Here is a 17,346-nt window from a genome sequence, read left to right as displayed (position 1 = left end):
GAGGGCCCAATGAGAAGTGACCTCAATTGTATAGCATCTTAATTGGCCCGTTTAGCACTAATCCCATCATCAAGGAAACATTAGCACATGCATGCACTTGTACTAAAGGATCCTTTTCATTATTTCTGTTATTTTATATATATTTTTAAGTTTCTTCTAAATCTTCCTCTCATAAAATTAAAGCAATGTTTCTGATAAATAATTATATATGCACAAGTGAAAAGATGGATTATAAGCTAATATAATGTACATAGGATCGTCAACAATTACAACTTAAATCTAATATTATCATAATTATTTATTTTGATGATACAGTACGATACTTTTTTAATTAAGTCCTTTATTTTTTATATTGTAGTTTCTAGTAAAGAAAATAATTTTGGATTATACGGACAGAGTTTTTAATCTACATGTGTTTATACTATTTTTACTAAATAATGCTTTTGCCTAATTTGCTTTTCCAAAATTGATCATTGGTTTTGCGTTTTGTGATTCGTGGTCGAGAAAAAGATCAAACTTAGAACAGAAGGCAAATAATATTATCAAGTTTGATTAAAAGTGAGAAAAGAAAGGTTGTATGGTTGAATATCTCTCTAATATGGCCCAATCTAATTGGTAAGAAGGGAGAGGGGGAGAGAAGAGAAGACATAATCATAGATAATCTTGATATATTAGTGTGGCCAAAAGCAAAATGATGTTTAACTTTTCTTTTGCTTTGCCACATTAACACCATTTTCATCTCTTTCAAGTTTTAATCTAAACCTCGTGTAATTTTCATGAATTTGTGTTTCTAGGTGTTTCGACGTGTCCGTTTTCTACTGCTTGAATTCTAACACATTATATTGTTTTCCGTAATTAGTTAGAGCTGTCTAATCCACCTCCATTAGAAGGTATAAAATCTAAATGAACTCTAAACCCTTTTTTTGTTCTTCTCTTTCCACTAGTCCACCGGCTCTTTCTGTACTAAAGTGTCTTTTTCTTTTAATTGATTAAGTTAAGTTTTTAACAAGTCTCATCAAACTAAAGAAGGACAGGTTTATTGGAATTCTCTCTTCAATATATTTATAAAAAGTCCCTTTTATGCAAAAATGTTTGTGACGGTGCAGAGTTAGAGAGAGACTCGGTTCGGTTCACCATGCTGAACAGTGGTTTACGCCAAGTTTTTTTTAAAACAAGATCAAGATCGGTGAAAAAGGTAGGGTCCTACAATAAATTTTAGTATAGTTAAAAATCTGCTGGCCGTGTAAAGAAACATCTCTTTATATTTTGCTAAATAAGCGCGCGCCTACGAGAACTGAACATCTCCAACACTGGTTTTCTAGCTCTAGTACTCGTCAAAGACAATCATGTTTTGAGCTACTGTATCATGCACTCATTGTATATATATGTAACTAATATTACGTAAAATAAATTACATACAGTATAATGTTGCTCAAACACGAGTGCTTTACACCTTACCTTCCAACACCTTCCAACATATATGTTATCAAAGTAAATGAATTGAAATTCTGTATTTTCAAATTTGGTCTCGGTATAATCAGCTTCACGATTTGGTCAACAGTCCCGCACAAACAAATGACGCAATAAAGCTGTTTGACAAAATGGGTTGAGAAGCCCATCACGCTTGTTTAACCAGCCAGATCCATAAGATATATAGTGAACCTCACGCTACATAAAACCTTTTTGAAAGCGTTCTAAGTTCATGCTACAACTAGTAGACCAAAAAAGAAAAACATTCTAAATTCACAGACACATACTGTATATTATACTATCCACAGCAGGCTCTGTATAATAAAACTAATAGTATTAACTAAAAACATTTTAAATTAAAAAATAATAATAGAGACAGACAGCAGAACCACCAATAAAAAGCTCTTCAGTATTAGACAAGAAAACAAATTAATTTTATTTTTTGGCTTTTAGAATTGAATTGTTTGAATGTTACAGATAAAACAATACATCAGTCTTTAAGTTTGTTGCATTTATGTCACGACGACGACCCACAAAACTGATCAGAAGAAGACGCCTGTTTTCTCTTAATTGGTTTCAAGTTACTACTATTGTTGTTATTCGTCCTTGTTTGATCTTTAGAACCCTGTAAATCTCTAGTCGAACCGTTCTCGCTCTTATTCATCTCCATCGTTGAAGAACCCGCAAAGAAACCACCACCGGAGACTCGTGGTATTGCCATTGCCACTGGCTGTTGCATCCCCGAGACCTGGAACTGTGGTCCGTGGTTAACTGAGGAACCACCACCACGGCTCAAATCAGGCAATCCCATTGCATAAGGCATTCCCATACCCATTGCCATTGCTGCTGCTGCTGCTGGGTAATGCCCCATACCCGGTGGGAACATAACCGGTGGCATGTAATAACCAGACGCCATTGACATGATCTGATGATGATTAATGTGTTTTAGATTATTAGTTTGCACGACTTTTTTATCGATACTATAGAGAGAAGTTGTAGTGACTTGAAGTTGAAGTTGAAGTTGTAGTGACTTGTACTTGAAGTTGTAGTGACTTGAGATATGTTACCTGTACTTGAAGTTGTAGTGACTTGAGATACTCAATTGCTTCATCTAGCATCGATGCTTTGTCCACCTTTACCATCAGAAACAGTAATGTGTTCAAGTTAGAAATAACCATTGTAATTCGTTCGTATTGATGTTTGGCAATGCGGGAGAAAAAACATTACCTTGTTGCAGTTTGGAATGAGTTCTTGAAGGGCACGCATCTTCTCGTTAATCCTATCACGCCGTCTCTGAAAATTTGAAGACAGTAAGCTACCAAGTAAGAGCAATCTTTTGTGAGTTTGAGAATGGACAAAAACCCTTTGGGGACTTCACACACTAACCCTTTCAGACAGATTATGCACTTCAGCCGAGCGGCTCCTCTTTGAACCCAAACCTGTTCTAGATGGTGCTGCTCCCTTTCTTCCATCACCTGATTCTTCTTCAGCATCCTGCTCAACAATATTGAAAATGAAAAACTGAAGAAAACAGCAAAGAAATGAGATTGTAATGTGAATCAAATAATGTATATGAGTTTAACTCACTTCACTATGACAGTCATTGTCTTGAACATCTGAATGCTTTCTCTTTAAAGAAAGTGAAGGGCTTTCGGACGGGCCATCGAGACTATTACCCGAACCAACAGAAGAACATACAACGGCCTTTTCACTCTCTTGGTCTCTTCTACATGAGTCCTCTGAAATAAGGCAAGCCTTTTGGTTATTCATAGGAGTCGCAGAAGCAACAGACTCATTAAAAACCTTATCTTCAGTGTCTTTAGCTCCAAGAACTCTGGTCTGAAACACATTAGGGGGGCTTTGAGGACTCTTCTCTTTAGTTCCCTGAGGGTTATTATTAGTCTTGACCAAAGCTGCAGGGCGTAAGAAATGGGAAAAGTTGACCAAACTAGGCCTGTTACTAGGTATGAGTGGCTCTTGCGTCTGAGTCACCCGATCTGGATTGGTTTGTTGGCTAGGAGGATCTCTAGCTCTATCACTTCCATACAGAGAATGCGATTGGAAACCGTTATACTGTGATGAAGAAGCAGCAGGAGCTGATTCGTTGCCATTGTTTCTTCTCTGAAACAAGGGGAAGACAGTTTGGTTTACAGCCATGTCGCTCTCTTGCTCGTTGACAGTAACAGGAGACACATCACGCAAGAAATCAGAGCAATATCCATCTAAGGATTGGTTATGATTCAACCATGGAACAAAGTCATCTTCTTGACTCAAACCCGTCATCAGTGATGGTACTGACATAGGGATCTCGTCCACCATGGTCGCCTTCGAACCATTTCCAATATCTCTAGCTCTCGAAGAGTTTGGTTGATGAACAGCTTGTGGTGGAGGAATGTTCCTCGATCTGTTTGACTGACTTTGAGTTGAAATCTGACCATTTTCCCACACCAGCTCCACAACTTCATCCACAGGTCTGTTTTCCAAGACAACAAGAATAAATAAGTAAACATGAAACTGATGAACTTCATACTATCTCTCCTCTTAAGATAAGATAGACAAAGTGAATGGGGACTCACGGAGAAGGGTTGTTGTCTTGAGCAGATTCAAGCTTAGCTTGAGTGAGCCTAAAAAGCTCAAACAAAGGCATGGTATTTGCCGTTAACAGAGATAGAATCTAGATCCTGTAAAGGGAAATCACAAAACTAACCAAATTAGGCCAAGCAATACTTGCTAGAAACAGCTATTGGTCAGTCTACAATGCCTAAATTAGAAAACTTCAATACCCAAAATAGAAAAAAATGTGATGAAAAAAAAAAGAAATAGAAAAGAAATCAATGTCTCTATCAAATATGCAATAAACAAAACAACAGAGAGAGAGATGCACTTAAATTTTTAATACCAAAATGATTAGTCAAACGCAATTGTTTAATCACACAGCGAAGAAGAACGATTTAAAACAGAGTGTACACTAATTAGAGCTTAATCAATCAATCATCTCTTAAAACATAACAGAACAAAAAAAATCAAAACTTTCGTCTTGTGCCCTAAACCGTAACAAAGAGACCCAGAAACAAAAGATCAAAACTTTACTCTTCTTCTTTTATTTTTTGGGTGAAAAGATCAAAACTTTACTCTTCTTCTTCTTCTCAGAATCAAAACAGAAACCTATTCTAGAAATCAATCATGCGCCGCTGACCTGAGAGAGAAGGGGTCGTACTTAGCCGGCTAAGGGAGAGAGAGGGAGAGGTCCTCGAAGAATTAAAGTGACATCAATCCAAATGCAGAGGAGGAGTAATCGAGAAGAGAAGAAGACGGCGAATGGGAGTGAGTGAGAGTAATATTGAGAAAGTAGTAGGCGGACAGAGAGAGAATAGTGTGAGAGATGGAGACAACTCGACGCACAAGACGGTGAGAGAGAGAGAGAGAAGGGAAGGGGAGGGGGGACCAAATCAAAATCTCGTTCGCACGCACACTTTGCACAACTGAGAAGAAAGGATTTGATATTTTTATCTCTCTCTCTCTCTCTCACACAGTCTCTGAGACGTTTCCCCTCGAACATTCAACTTTTTAGCGTCCCCCGAATCATTAGACACATACACTTACTACTTACGAAATAAATAAGAAAAATTGGTTCGTATAATCACAAACATAAAAAAAACTATACATATAAATTATGACTAACAAAAATATGTAATTTTGTATTAATATTATCGTCATTTATATGCAAACCATACATATTTCTAACAAATCTTTTTTAAAAAGCTAACTATAGTATTTTTTTTTTTATTGTTAAAAGGAAAAGCTAAAATATAATCATCTCACAAGACCTTTGTGATTTACACAAGTAGTACAGTACTACTGATTACTTTTGTTTGCTGGTTGTCAACATCGAGACTAGGTCTATCGTTCAAAAATAGCTGTATACTACTAGTATACTAGTGGATTTTAGGCTATTAGTAGAAATAAATAAATGTTTTATTTTGATGTACTATATGAATTACAAATTTACAATCCTTAAAAATTAACATTGTAACTGCTTTTACAAGATATTGTTTTTAATAAACGAGAGAAAAGTTAAAGGTAAAGGGACCCCTTAAAGAGAAGAGAGAGTTGGGCATGGTTATTAAATTTCTTATTGAAACCAAATTGCTTCTCTCCCCACCGACCCTCTGTAACACTTGGGCTGTCTCTGTTACATGACACAGGTCCTTTGCATTATTACAATTAATTTCATGGTGTGTCTATAAAATAGTTAAATACACAAATATGAAAAAATAATGGTGGTATAGTATAGAATATGTTATCTCGTCTTATCTTTTTAAGTGTCATGGGCCTGTGATACACACTAAAAGTCGTGTTGATGTGTTATCATAAAGGAACACTGCCAAAAAAGCATCACACTCCAAGTGGGGTTCAGCAACCCTTTGTCTCTCTTTTATCTATCTTAAATCATACTATAAGATTTGACTTCCTAATCATTACTATTTTTTTATTAAGTCTTTACTACTATATATTAATCATCCTTAAGTTTGGGACTCACTCAGCAAGTTCTTCTACTAACTGATGAAGAAACCAATCATTTGCTATGTTAATCATTGAGATTTCGTTTAATCATATGACTTGTTAATTTGTTATACTGATTCAGAACTCTTATTTAATTTAGAGCATTCAATTGAGAATCTATTTTCTTCCTTTCTGTATGTAAAATATATATTGTTAGCAGAGACTTGTTTTTAAAACCATCTATAACATCGTAGCCGTATTTGTTTATAAGCGCTAGCATCTTCTGGTTAATTTCTCGTTCATAGGTTGATCACGTTTTTTTAAAAAAATGTCAGCTAATCGCCATGCAAATTAGTTCTAAGATACGTAACTCAACCCGTAGTACGGTAGTAGACTAAACTTTCCAGAAGCATGCCATAAATTGTATTTTTTGAATTCATTTTTTCACTACGTGTAATTATCTCTTTATCCATGACTAGATTAAAAATAAAATAAATTTAGATAATTCAATTTCTTAAGGAACTTATAATCCTTAGAATTTGCTACTCTTGAACACCGAATTTTGAGAAACTTTTCAAGTACTGGATAATGTGAGTACCTATTTGGATTTGCATGGACCATTATTGATTTCATCACTGTAGTTTATCTCCATATCTCGTTCAGAAAAGAATTATTAACAACCGAATAAATAAATAAGTAAACACCAAACAAAACATCGAAGTGCTTACTAATATATAAGGCCAAAACTCAAATTAAATGACAAGACCCTGTCGCCTGTCCCAGCAAAAGTCTCTCAGTCCGCCGTGGAATAGGCCAACAACACGTTTTTGTGATCTCTTATACTCTACAGTGTATTAACAATATAAAGATACGCAAAATCTTTTACCTCATTTTCATGAACAAACTTAGGAAAAAGAAACCTTCATATCTTTTTTTGTTTTTTTGGGACTGGCCCTTCCACAATATAAAAGGTCAGATACATGTTATATATCATCAAAAACGTCACTTTACGTCAAAACACAAAAGCAAATTTGTTGGGAGGACCTTTAGGTGATGAACATGATCAGTAAATTATCCTCCACGATGGTGATAGGTGACTCGAGACACGTGGTAACTTCTGAGGACACAAGACATATGACACGTGTGATATATGCTATTACAAAACTGGCATTATGCTATGAACACGATATAGCTAGGAGAGAATAATTATGCATTTGCCTTTAGTGCGAAGTGCCTTTTTTTTTTGTTTTGGTTGATCTGGTGCAAAATACTGACCAGAAACAAATATTTGAACAAGAATCAGTATGTGTAAAATGTATGTACGTATGTTATGCAATATGCAATGAACTTCTACACGTTGACACGCTTTGCCGTGTCCCTAGCTATCCTCATAACCAAACACGTCCCCACCTATTGGATATAGTCCAAAAACACTAATCAATCTACCCAACTATAAAATCAAATACAGTTAGATTATTGTGGATATATAATTTAATCGAAAACAAAACCAAAATCGACATATTTATACCTCTACCACAAAGTGGCTGATAAATGGAATATAATACGGTTTGGTTATGGCACTTAACTTCAAACTTATCCGATTTTAACTAAAAATCTTAATTTGATTACCAAATTAACTAACCGGACTAAACAAATTGAAATAATAAGCCCAATATATACAATCATTCGGCCCAACTAGTTAAGGCCCATTACGACATCCTTTTAACGAAATGTCCACGTGGATTTGTTTCTTCCTCGCGATTGAAAAAGGAGTAAACCCTAATTTCCCAAAATCGCACCCAGACCACAGTCAGAGAGATAAGTATGAATCTTCCATCATCAACACCAACCACGGCGACGGCGACGTCAACCTCGCCGTCCTCTGATGCATCAGAAACCAATTTAACAGAAAGATGCGACGATTGCGGAAGCCGAGACTCCTGGGTAATACACACAGTACGTCTCCGTGGCACACTCCGCTACTTCTGCACACATTGCCTCCTCCGCAACCATCCGTCGTCGTTTTGCCCCATCTGCTTCGCCTTCTACGATTCATCCCCGCCGCACACTTCCCGCCGCGTCGCTTGCTCCAATTCCAAGTGCCACTCTTTAACTCACATCCACTGCGCCGGCGAAGCCAAACCCGCTTCTTCTTACCTCTGTCCTCCTTGCCGAAACCCTAATTCATTCTCCTTCTTCCGCCTTATCGTCGACGAAAACGGCTCTCGCTCAATCGACAAATCTCTGTCGGAAGCCTTCTTATGCGCCGCCAAGATCGCTGCTTCATCAATGAACAAGGCTGTTATCGCAGCCAAGTGTGATGCTGACCGGAGAGGAAAAGAAGCTGCTTTGGCGAGGAAGAGAGCACGAGAGGCTCTTGAGCATGTTGTGACGCTTGATGCCAAGGAGAAGGCAAGATCGGTTGTTCCAAAGCTTAAAGAAGCTTCCATTGATCAGAAACCAAAACTGAGTAGTCCTGCATCTAATAATAATGGTACTACTGTGAAAGTAACAGAGAGCTCTGCTACTACTACTACTACTACCACCAAGAACAATGGAGGAGGAGGTACAGAGAAACAGAATCAGTCAACGCAATTAGCTATAGTTAAGCAAGAAGATGATGCTTCTAGATGAAATCGATGTTTCTTCTTATGTACCACAATTACAAGCAAAAGCTGATTCCTGATTCGGACTCAAATGTAGATTGTTGTAAGTTTATCTCACTATTTTGGTTATATTTTCGATCGTTTACTTACAAATGTGTAGGAATCTTTGGAACTTTTATGAAATTGTTGATTTGTAATAATTTCTTTCTTCCTTCGTATGTTTTTGTAACATACTCTGGGTGATGGACTAGTCCATATTGTTGTGATGTGATTGACTGATTCTTGATAGAGATTGAAAATGTCATTTTCCTTCTTTTATTTATGAAGTGCATAGTTCAAAAAAATACAATTACGAAGGGAATTAAGATATGAGTCTGATTCACACAAGACATTTCTCTTTGAGACTAAGAACAGTGTCTCTAATGGTGACCTCTATAGGAGTGAACTCGATTCCCAAACTCTTCACTTTCTCAACACTTAGCTTGTAGATCACTGGAATTATCTCACTTGCTTCTTTCCTTTAGTATAATCAAAATTAGTTAGTGTTTCAGAATCTATCTGATTGTATAAACCAAATATGAAAGGATAATGAACTTACTTGTCAACGAGATTCAAGTCGGGATAGAATTCGTGCAAAACCTTCTCAATGTCATTAATCGTCACAATCGGACCATCGATGATATATCTACCATTGGCTGAAGGAGTCTCGTACGCTTTGATATGAGCGAGTGCAACATCTCTCACGTCCACCAACCTAAAGTTCTTATTAACGGAATCGTTCTTATCTTTGATAAGACCCGCGATCATACTAACTGAGTAATTAAGCGTTGGCTGCAAAAGTGGTCCGAGCACAAGTCCTGGATTTATTACGACCAAGTCTATCCCTTTTTCTTTTGCGAATCGCCATGCTTTTTCCTCGGCCAAAGTCTTTGAGACTGCATACCAAAGCTGGGAGACAGAAAAATAAAAATAAAAATAAAAATGAAGAAAAGGATGAGAGTTTTAATGAACTCGTATCAATATATGCTGTGTCGAGAACCTTTTTATCAGCGCAAATACTTGGATCCGAGAAGCAACTCTCGTCTATTGAGTCATTTGGTCCCAAGTGAGGCACAGGAAACAGAACTGAGGCCATGGATGATGTTAGGATAACCCTCTTAACAGATGCCACTTTAGTGCAAGTTCCAAGGACGTTAAGTGTACCCTTTACGGCCGGGTCAATCAGCTCAATCTGCAAAACTCAAGCTCGTAAGTTAATGTATGAATCTTTATTACAAAGTGGTATTGTCATGTTCCAAACAAGGTGATAGATATATATATAATGGTGAACAAACCTGATGATCAGTTACAGTTAATGAAACTGGAGAAGCAGTGTGGAAGACAGCGTCACATCCTTCAATTGCTTGTTCGAAAGAACCTTCGGCCAAAAGATCTGCTTGGAACAGTTTGAGTCTTTCTTTTGCACCGTCTAGTGCAAGAAGATGTTCTGTTTTCTTTGTATCCCCTAGACAACAACAAAAACACACATTATTTGTCAAATTGTAAAACCAAATATTTTTGGACAAGATTTAATCTCGATCGGATCCCATATATTATTATGCCTAGTCTTACAAATCTCAAGAGTATTCTCTTTCGTTTTTCACGATTTAATTTCTCTATATAACCAAAAAAAAAAAAAACCGATGTATACAACAATGAAATAAGGAGAGAAGAAGGAACAAACGTGGGTCTCGAACGGTGGCCTTAACGGTGTAGCCACGGTGGAGCAAAAGCTTAACAATCCAAGACGCTACGTAACCAGAAGCTCCCGTGACGCAAACCATTTTTCCTCCGTTGGCCATCTCTCTCAAATTGGTTTCAGTTATGAATTTTGAGCAACAACTATATGGTTCTCACATTATATAATATAGTATACAGTACAACTTATACGCACCTGCCTTTTTTTTTAGTCCACGTGATTAAAAACTAGAGTAAGACAATTAAAGAAAAAAGTCACGTATTTACATTTGTTCAAAGTAAAATATCTTAAGTTGATTTTGTCTAATTACACTATAAGATTTATTACTCCATTTTGCATCTCATTATACTTTGACATATGTCACTTTTTGGCAGTCTCTATATAGTTATATATAAATCTATATTAAATTTTGAGATTCTTTTACTTTTTAGTGACAATCTAAAAGTTAAATAAAACCAATAAATTCAGAATTTGTAATTACTAATAATCCATCAAACGTATAGTTATGTTTAAGAAAATAAAAGTAAGACTCAAAATTACACAACTGTTTGGTACTTATTAAAATTTTGGAATTTGGTACTTTAAAAACAATTATAAGAGAAGTATACTCAATTTTTTTTTTCCTCTGTTTCACTATTTTAAAATTGATAAATTTCTTTACAATAAGTAATGGGATAAAATATAATGCATGAACTTTTAAATTTATTTTAAAATTAGTTAAATTTTTAATTCTATTATTTCAGTATTGTTAGTAAAATAAACTGACAGGTCGTTGTCAATAGACGTTTTAAAGTCTGACCCAAACGGTGCGGTGGAAAAAAAAAAGAAAGTAAAATAAAGTGAAAGGTAAAATGGGGAAGAGTTTACGGAAAAGCCATAAAAAAAAAAAAAACACGCGGATCTTATTGCATGGTTTTGGGTTGATTCTTTCTTTTTTGTTTTGTTTTGAATTTTGATCCAACATGAGATCCTTTCTCCTAAACGACAAATAATTATGATGGTCCACAGTCCACACCATTGGAGAAATAAATTTAAAATATAGTTTGAAACAGAAAGAAAAAATAATTAATAAACGTGGTAGCAAAACACTTGGATATTAAATCTTATTTAAAAATTAATAAAACTTCATATATATATATATATATATATTTTTTTTTTTACTTTTTGTTGGCAGCAAATTAATAAAACTTCATAATTTATAAACGGATGGTTCCAAAATCTCAAGAATGCGAACAATCAAGCCTGAGTAAATAAATACTATATATATAAAACCCGCAAAATTGTATTGCATAACAACGATGTTAGTTAAAAGACTTTAAAGTTTAGGAGAAAGTTATACTATAATTTATACTGCATTTGTTTTCAATAACAAGTAAGACTGATAATTTGATTATGAAACGTATAAAGAAGATCACACAAGACATTTCTCCTTGAGACTAAGAACAGTGTCTCTAAGGCTTGTTTCTGTAGGAGTGAGCTCAATTATTCCCAAATTTTTCACTTTCTCCAAACACGTTTTGTAAGTCACAGAATTCAACTCCTTAATGTCTTCATTCCTAGTAATAAATCAAAACAGATTTTTTGTTTCTGTTAGGTTTGTAGAAATGAAAACATGATAAAAAAAGACTTGTAAATAAATGATCAAATTAAAGAAAAGAAATCGCTCACCTATCAGCAATGCACAAATCAGGTAAGAATTCGCGCAAAACGTTTTGAATGTCGTTCATGGCCACAACCGGACCATCAATCATATATCTACCATTGGCTGAAGGAGTCTCGAGTGCCTTGACATGAGCTAGAGCAACATCTCTCACGTCCACGAACCTATGATGTATAGTATTAAAAGGGTTCTTACCTTTCATAAGTTCCGCAATCACAGCCACCGAGAAGTTAAGAGATGAATGCAAGACTGGTCCAATCACAAGTCCTGGATTCAGAACGATCAAGTCCATCTCATTGGCCTTAGCAAATCGCCATGCTGCATCTTCGGCCAAAGCCTTCGAAAGTACATACCATTGCTAAGAAGGACAAAAATAGAAAGGGTGAGAAATAGTGAGAGTTTCTCATAATTTGATGTGTCAAAACCCAATTCAAAGACCTTTTTCTCCTCAGCAAAACTTGGATCGGTGAAGAAGGTTTCGTCTACTACGTCGTTTGGTCCCAACTGGGTCTCAGGAGCAAGAACTGCAGCCATAGATGATGTTAAGATGACCCTCTTGACAGAAGACACTTTAGTGCAAGTTCTTAGCACGTTAATAGTACCATTGACCGCTGGATCAATCAGCTCAATCTGCAAAAGCCAGAGTAAACTCTCAAGTTTCATGAGTATCTATTATTTTAGGATTCTCTAACTTACTAAGCACGCAAAGTTGATATCAGTGACGAACCTGAGGATCAGAGCTGACAGTGAGTGTAACCGGTGAAGCAGTGTGGAAGACACTATCGCATCCATCGATTGCGTGCTGGAATGAGCCTTCTTCTAAGAGTTCTGCTTTGAATAATTTGAGTCTTTCTTTTGCGCCGTCAAGTGCAAGAAGGTGTTCTGTTTTCTTTCTGTCGTCTGGGGAAAAACACATACAGTATGTGTCAAATTGATAAGGATAGATGATTCTTTAGTTTTTACTACTTTGGTCATAATCATTAACCAAAGTTTCAGCCCACCTACATATCTACATCAGTTTATTTCAGTTCTCGTTTGTTCGTATATACTTCCTTTTCAATTTGATATGATTTTTTTTTTTTTAAAACGGTTGACTTCGATTTAGTGTTTAGTTTGATTTGGTAATGTTTTACTTGTTTCTGACAACTCTTAATCGTACCGACAAAATAATTAATATCTCTTGGATTTTGCTTTAAGAGAATATTAGTTTTTGGTAATTTGTACTTGTATCTTTAAAAAGCATCTAGATGAATTTGATGGTTTAAGAGACAAAGTCTATATATAAATAAGGAGAGCACAAGAAAGAAAGAAACAGAGGAGAAGGGGAACAAACTTGGGTCTCGAACGGTGGCCTTGACGGTGTAGCCACGGAGGAGCAACAGCTTGACAATCCAAGACGCTATGTAACCGGACGCTCCGGTGACGCAGGCAACCTTGCCTCCGCCGTCCATCTCTGTTCACTTAATCTGATTAGTAGAATTAGTGTGGTGTTGGTAGGCTTCACTGTTAAAATGATTAACAAATCCCATATATATATTGTTGATTGAGTACCATTTTTAGTTTGACACGCAGACTTATCTCTTTGAAGACGACGTGGAACGGACACCACAATATCATAATGTCCACTATCATTATATTTTTGTAGTAATGTCCATTAATTCTGCCTAGCGACATTTTTGGTCTTATTTATTTCGTTTTTTCTGAGTCACAGACAGTTTTATTTATTTTCTTATGAAGAAGAATCACACACGATAGTAAAGAGAAACTATGGAAGACAATCTCAAAATCTATAATATAATTTTTTAAAAATTAATATCCAAATTACTTAGAAAATAAATAAATAATATAAAAATGTTACCAAAAAACATTAGTTTCACAGATATTAAAAGTGAACGAAACACCTAAAATATTTATATGATCAACACTAATTTTTTCACTTTGAAACTCTGGAAAACGAAAGAATTGGACAACCATTAATTGGTTTAGGCGTTGTCTTGTCCCTTTAGTGGTATTTATGTGGTTCAAGTCTTGATCATCGAGTGAGATAACCTTTGGGTTAGGTAAGTTATGGATCATAATTAAGGTCATATGACTCGTATTCCTAATTTCATCAAATGACTCGGCGCATCATCTCGCGTTTGGAATGCACAAGTACAAAGAAGTCTTATTAATCAAAATTTTCGGACATATATATGGAAAATCGGACCCAAACAACCGGTTTAAGGAAACATAAAACAAAGCAAATATTTTCACAACTGCACTGCACTGCACGTAGGCTACATGTGACATTCAGTAATGTGTTTGAGCTAAGTTACACTTATCGACATATCATGTATCTAAATCTTAATTAGTGGCCAGTATATTATAGCCTAAGAAATATATCATATAATATTTTTATAAAATGCTTAAATTTTAAAAGTTTCCACAAATTAACTTTTACAATACTAGCAAATTAACAAAACAGAGTAATTATAAATATACGAACAAAATCATAAAAGAGATTTGTCTCTGAGGCTAACAATAGTGTCGTTAAGGCTTGACTTCATAGGAGTGAACTCAACTCCCAAATTCTTCACTTTCTCCACACACACTTTGTAAGGCATTACATTCACCTTGCTTTCTCCATTCCTAAAACAAAACAAAAATAAGTTTCTGGACACTTTTGATTAAACTATTTATGGACTTCATGATAAGTAAAGAGAACTTACGTATCAGCAATAGACAGATCTGGAAATAACTCACGCAAAATCTCTCTAATGTCGTTTACACTCATATTTGGACCATCGATGACGTATCTGCCATTGGCTGAAGGAGTCTCCAAGGCTTTGATATGAGCTAAGGCAACATCTCTCACGTCCACGAACCTGTAGTTTTTACTATTGAACGGGTTGTTACCATTTATGATATGCACGATTAGCTCCACCGAAAAATTAAGAGTTGGTTGCAAGAGTGGTCCGAATATAAATCCTGGATTCAGCACGATCATATCGATTCCGTTGTCTTTCGTAAATTGCCACGCTGCATTCTCTGCCAAAGTCTTGGCGAGTGAATACCAATTCTGAAGAGTAAAAATAAGTGTAAGAAAGAATTCGAACCCCACAAAAAAAAAAATTGATATGTTCACAACAAAATCTTAAGGACCTCTTTCTCCCTGCATAGACTTGGATCAGAGAAGAAAGTCTCGTCCACCACGTCGTTTGGCCCAATAGGAGGTTGAGGACGAAGAACCGCAGCCATGGAAGATGTTAGAATGACCCTTTTGACAGATGGAGTTTTTTTGCATGTATTAAGGACGTTCATAGTACCCTTCAAGGCCGGATCAATCAGCTCAGTCTGAAATTAATTAAAATTAAAAAATATTAATTTAGCAAATTTGTATTAGGCCTCTAAAGCGAGAGAACTGACATGGCTAATTAATCGTAACACCATGCATTATATGCAATTTAATAGTTGACCTGAGGATCTGTGACGGTGAATAGAACCGGAGAAGCGGTGTGGAAGACAGCATCACAACCTTGGATAGCTTGTTCGAAAGAACATTCTTCCAAAAGATCTGCTTTGAACAGTTTGAGTCTTTCTTTTGCACCGTCTAATGCAAGAAGATGTTCTGTTTTCTTCGTGTCCTCTAAAGAAAAAAAAAAATCAACATATACGTCAAAAAGGCACTTCAAAATAATTCATTAATTTGATACATATTTTGGTCTTTTTAGGTTAAGAAGGACACAGGGGCCGGGGAAAAGGAGAAAACTTGTTTAAGTCGGTCCGATGTTTTCAGTTAGTTACATCCCGATCTGGTTTTGATGGGCTGGTCTTAATTAATATAAGTCCTAAAATCTGGGAATTGTTTCAAGGACAGAAGAAATAATTGGGCAGAAAGATACATATTATTGTGAAAAAACTAAAAAAAAAAAAAAGGAAGAGAGAGAGAGAGAATTGTGAAACAAACTTGGGTCTCGAACGGTGGCCTTGACGGTGTAGCCACGGAGTAGCAAAAGCTTCACAATCCAAGATGCTATGTAACCGGAAGCTCCGGTGACGCAAACCATTTTTCCTCCGTCGGCCATCTCTCTCTCTCTTCCTGTTATTAGATGGAAGACTCTTTCTCTTCTTAAGTTCTCTGACACAACTCTACGGATGGGAGTGTGCGTTACAGTAAGGGTTTATATAAAATAAATGCTCATGTGGAGATAATAAAGTCATGAGGGCTCACAAAATACGTACACGTATCTTTTTTCTTCTTCTCTTTTTTTATAAAAATCAAAAGTTACCTATGTTTTTCGTCTTTGAACGGTCCACTTTACCGTTCCGCGTAAGTTACATGAACTTGTTTACTATTCCATAATACATGGACGTATATATTTGACTAATCAAAAGTTTTATATATACTTCAACTTTATATATGTTGTTTTTCTTCTACCAAACAGTTATATATTTATACTTTCCATTAAATATATGTTAAAGTAAATTTTGACAGGCTTAAAGTACATGCTCTAAAGACACTTCTCTTTAAGGCTAACAATAGTGTCTCTGATGGTTTATTCTATAGGAGTGAACTGATCAAATCAGGATATAACTCATGCATGCCGAAGCTTTTTAATATCTTTCATTGTTGTATTCGGATCAACAATGATATATCTGCCACTAGCAGAAGGAACCTCGAACGCTTTGATATGAGCAAGCGAAACATCCTTCACGTCCACAAACCTATAGTATAAAAACTGTTGGGAGGGTTTTTACCGTTTAACAGATCCACAACCACTTTTATATAGAAATTAAGAGTTGGCTGCAAAAGTGGTCCGACCACGTTTCCTTGATTCATCACAATCAAGTCAATCCCATTTTCTTTGGAAAACCGCCAAAGTTTTCGAACATGCATACCATTGCTAGAGAGTTTTTTTTTTTTAAAACAAAAAGTAAGAAAGAATGTGAATACTCATGAACTTATATTTACTTATTTGCACAGGAAATTTCAAAGACCGTACCTTCATCTCCACGCAAAAATTTGAATCGGAGAGAAGAAGGTTTCGTCCACCACGTCGTTTGGTCATCCGAAGGGAGGATTACAACCAAGAACAGCGGCGGTTGAAGATGTTACAATGATCCTCTTGAACGAGGAAGCTTTTGCACACGTTTTCAAAACGTTCATAGTACCTTTAACGGCTGGATCAATCAGGTCAGCCTGGAATACACCAAACAAACAAAAATAATAAACAGAACAGTTACTCTGTTATAAAAAAAAACATCTAAACGAAATCACTAGTGCTGCAATGTGCAAGCCATTCTATGTGTCACCACCCGAATACATGCATATTGTTGAGATAAAAAATAAACGCTTTCCAATCCAAGAGGCTATGTATCCGGAAGCTCTG

At 35.9% G+C, this 17,346-nt stretch overlaps 5 protein-coding genes and 1 pseudogene across 6 annotated transcripts; 1 reads left to right on the top strand and 5 right to left on the bottom strand.

Moving 5' to 3' along the window:
- Positions 1-1,882: 1,882 nt before the first annotated feature.
- LOC104755147 (transcription factor PIF3) lies at positions 1,883-5,108 on the bottom strand. 2 transcript variants are annotated; one of them, XM_010477487.3, is made up of 7 exons: positions 4,667-5,108; positions 4,047-4,151; positions 3,058-3,943; positions 2,857-2,964; positions 2,698-2,763; positions 2,538-2,603; positions 1,883-2,395 (listed from the first exon to the last, which is right to left on the bottom strand). In XM_010477487.3, exons 2-7 carry the CDS (start codon positions 4,115-4,117, stop codon positions 1,988-1,990), a joined length of 1,605 nt encoding a protein of 534 aa, XP_010475789.1. In that variant the 5' UTR covers positions 4,118-4,151; positions 4,667-5,108; the 3' UTR covers positions 1,883-1,987. The 2 variants fall into 2 exon arrangements, with proteins under 2 accessions (XP_010475789.1, XP_087350673.1); XM_087494547.1 differs by having other exon boundaries at positions 4,688-5,057.
- Positions 5,109-7,797: 2,689 nt separating this feature from the next.
- LOC104755145 (uncharacterized) lies at positions 7,798-8,897 on the top strand. Its single transcript, XM_010477485.3, has one exon. It carries the CDS (start codon positions 7,798-7,800, stop codon positions 8,605-8,607), a length of 810 nt encoding a protein of 269 aa, XP_010475787.1. The 3' UTR covers positions 8,608-8,897.
- LOC104755146 (phenylacetaldehyde reductase-like) lies at positions 8,868-10,468 on the bottom strand. The gene is made up of 5 exons (XM_010477486.3): positions 10,303-10,468; positions 9,914-10,083; positions 9,619-9,810; positions 9,178-9,527; positions 8,868-9,097 (listed from the first exon to the last, which is right to left on the bottom strand). The coding sequence occupies exons 1-5, from the start codon at positions 10,418-10,420 to the stop codon at positions 8,959-8,961; spliced, it is 969 nt and encodes a 322-aa protein (XP_010475788.1). The 5' UTR covers positions 10,421-10,468; the 3' UTR covers positions 8,868-8,958.
- A 1,170-nt stretch (positions 10,469-11,638) lies between these two features.
- On the bottom strand, positions 11,639-13,594 carry LOC104755143 (phenylacetaldehyde reductase). The gene is made up of 5 exons (XM_010477484.3): positions 13,311-13,594; positions 12,705-12,877; positions 12,416-12,607; positions 11,986-12,335; positions 11,639-11,873 (listed from the first exon to the last, which is right to left on the bottom strand). Exons 1-5 carry the CDS (start codon positions 13,426-13,428, stop codon positions 11,729-11,731), a joined length of 978 nt encoding a protein of 325 aa, XP_010475786.2. The 5' UTR covers positions 13,429-13,594; the 3' UTR covers positions 11,639-11,728.
- A 762-nt stretch (positions 13,595-14,356) lies between these two features.
- On the bottom strand, positions 14,357-16,135 carry LOC104755142 (phenylacetaldehyde reductase-like). The gene is made up of 5 exons (XM_010477483.3): positions 15,924-16,135; positions 15,433-15,602; positions 15,119-15,310; positions 14,686-15,035; positions 14,357-14,605 (listed from the first exon to the last, which is right to left on the bottom strand). Exons 1-5 carry the CDS (start codon positions 16,039-16,041, stop codon positions 14,467-14,469), a joined length of 969 nt encoding a protein of 322 aa, XP_010475785.1. The 5' UTR covers positions 16,042-16,135; the 3' UTR covers positions 14,357-14,466.
- Positions 16,136-16,467: 332 nt separating this feature from the next.
- LOC147923297 (phenylacetaldehyde reductase pseudogene) lies at positions 16,468-17,286 on the bottom strand (annotated as a pseudogene).
- Positions 17,287-17,346: the final 60 nt, after the last annotated feature.

Source organism: Camelina sativa, chromosome 17 (assembly GCF_030686135.1).
Source record: "Camelina sativa cultivar CO46 ecotype springtype chromosome 17, ASM3068613v1".
NCBI classification, from domain to species: Eukaryota; Viridiplantae; Streptophyta; class Magnoliopsida; order Brassicales; family Brassicaceae; genus Camelina; species Camelina sativa.
Note: the sequence above shows the minus strand (reverse complement) of the source record. Positions and strands in the feature narration are given on the sequence as shown.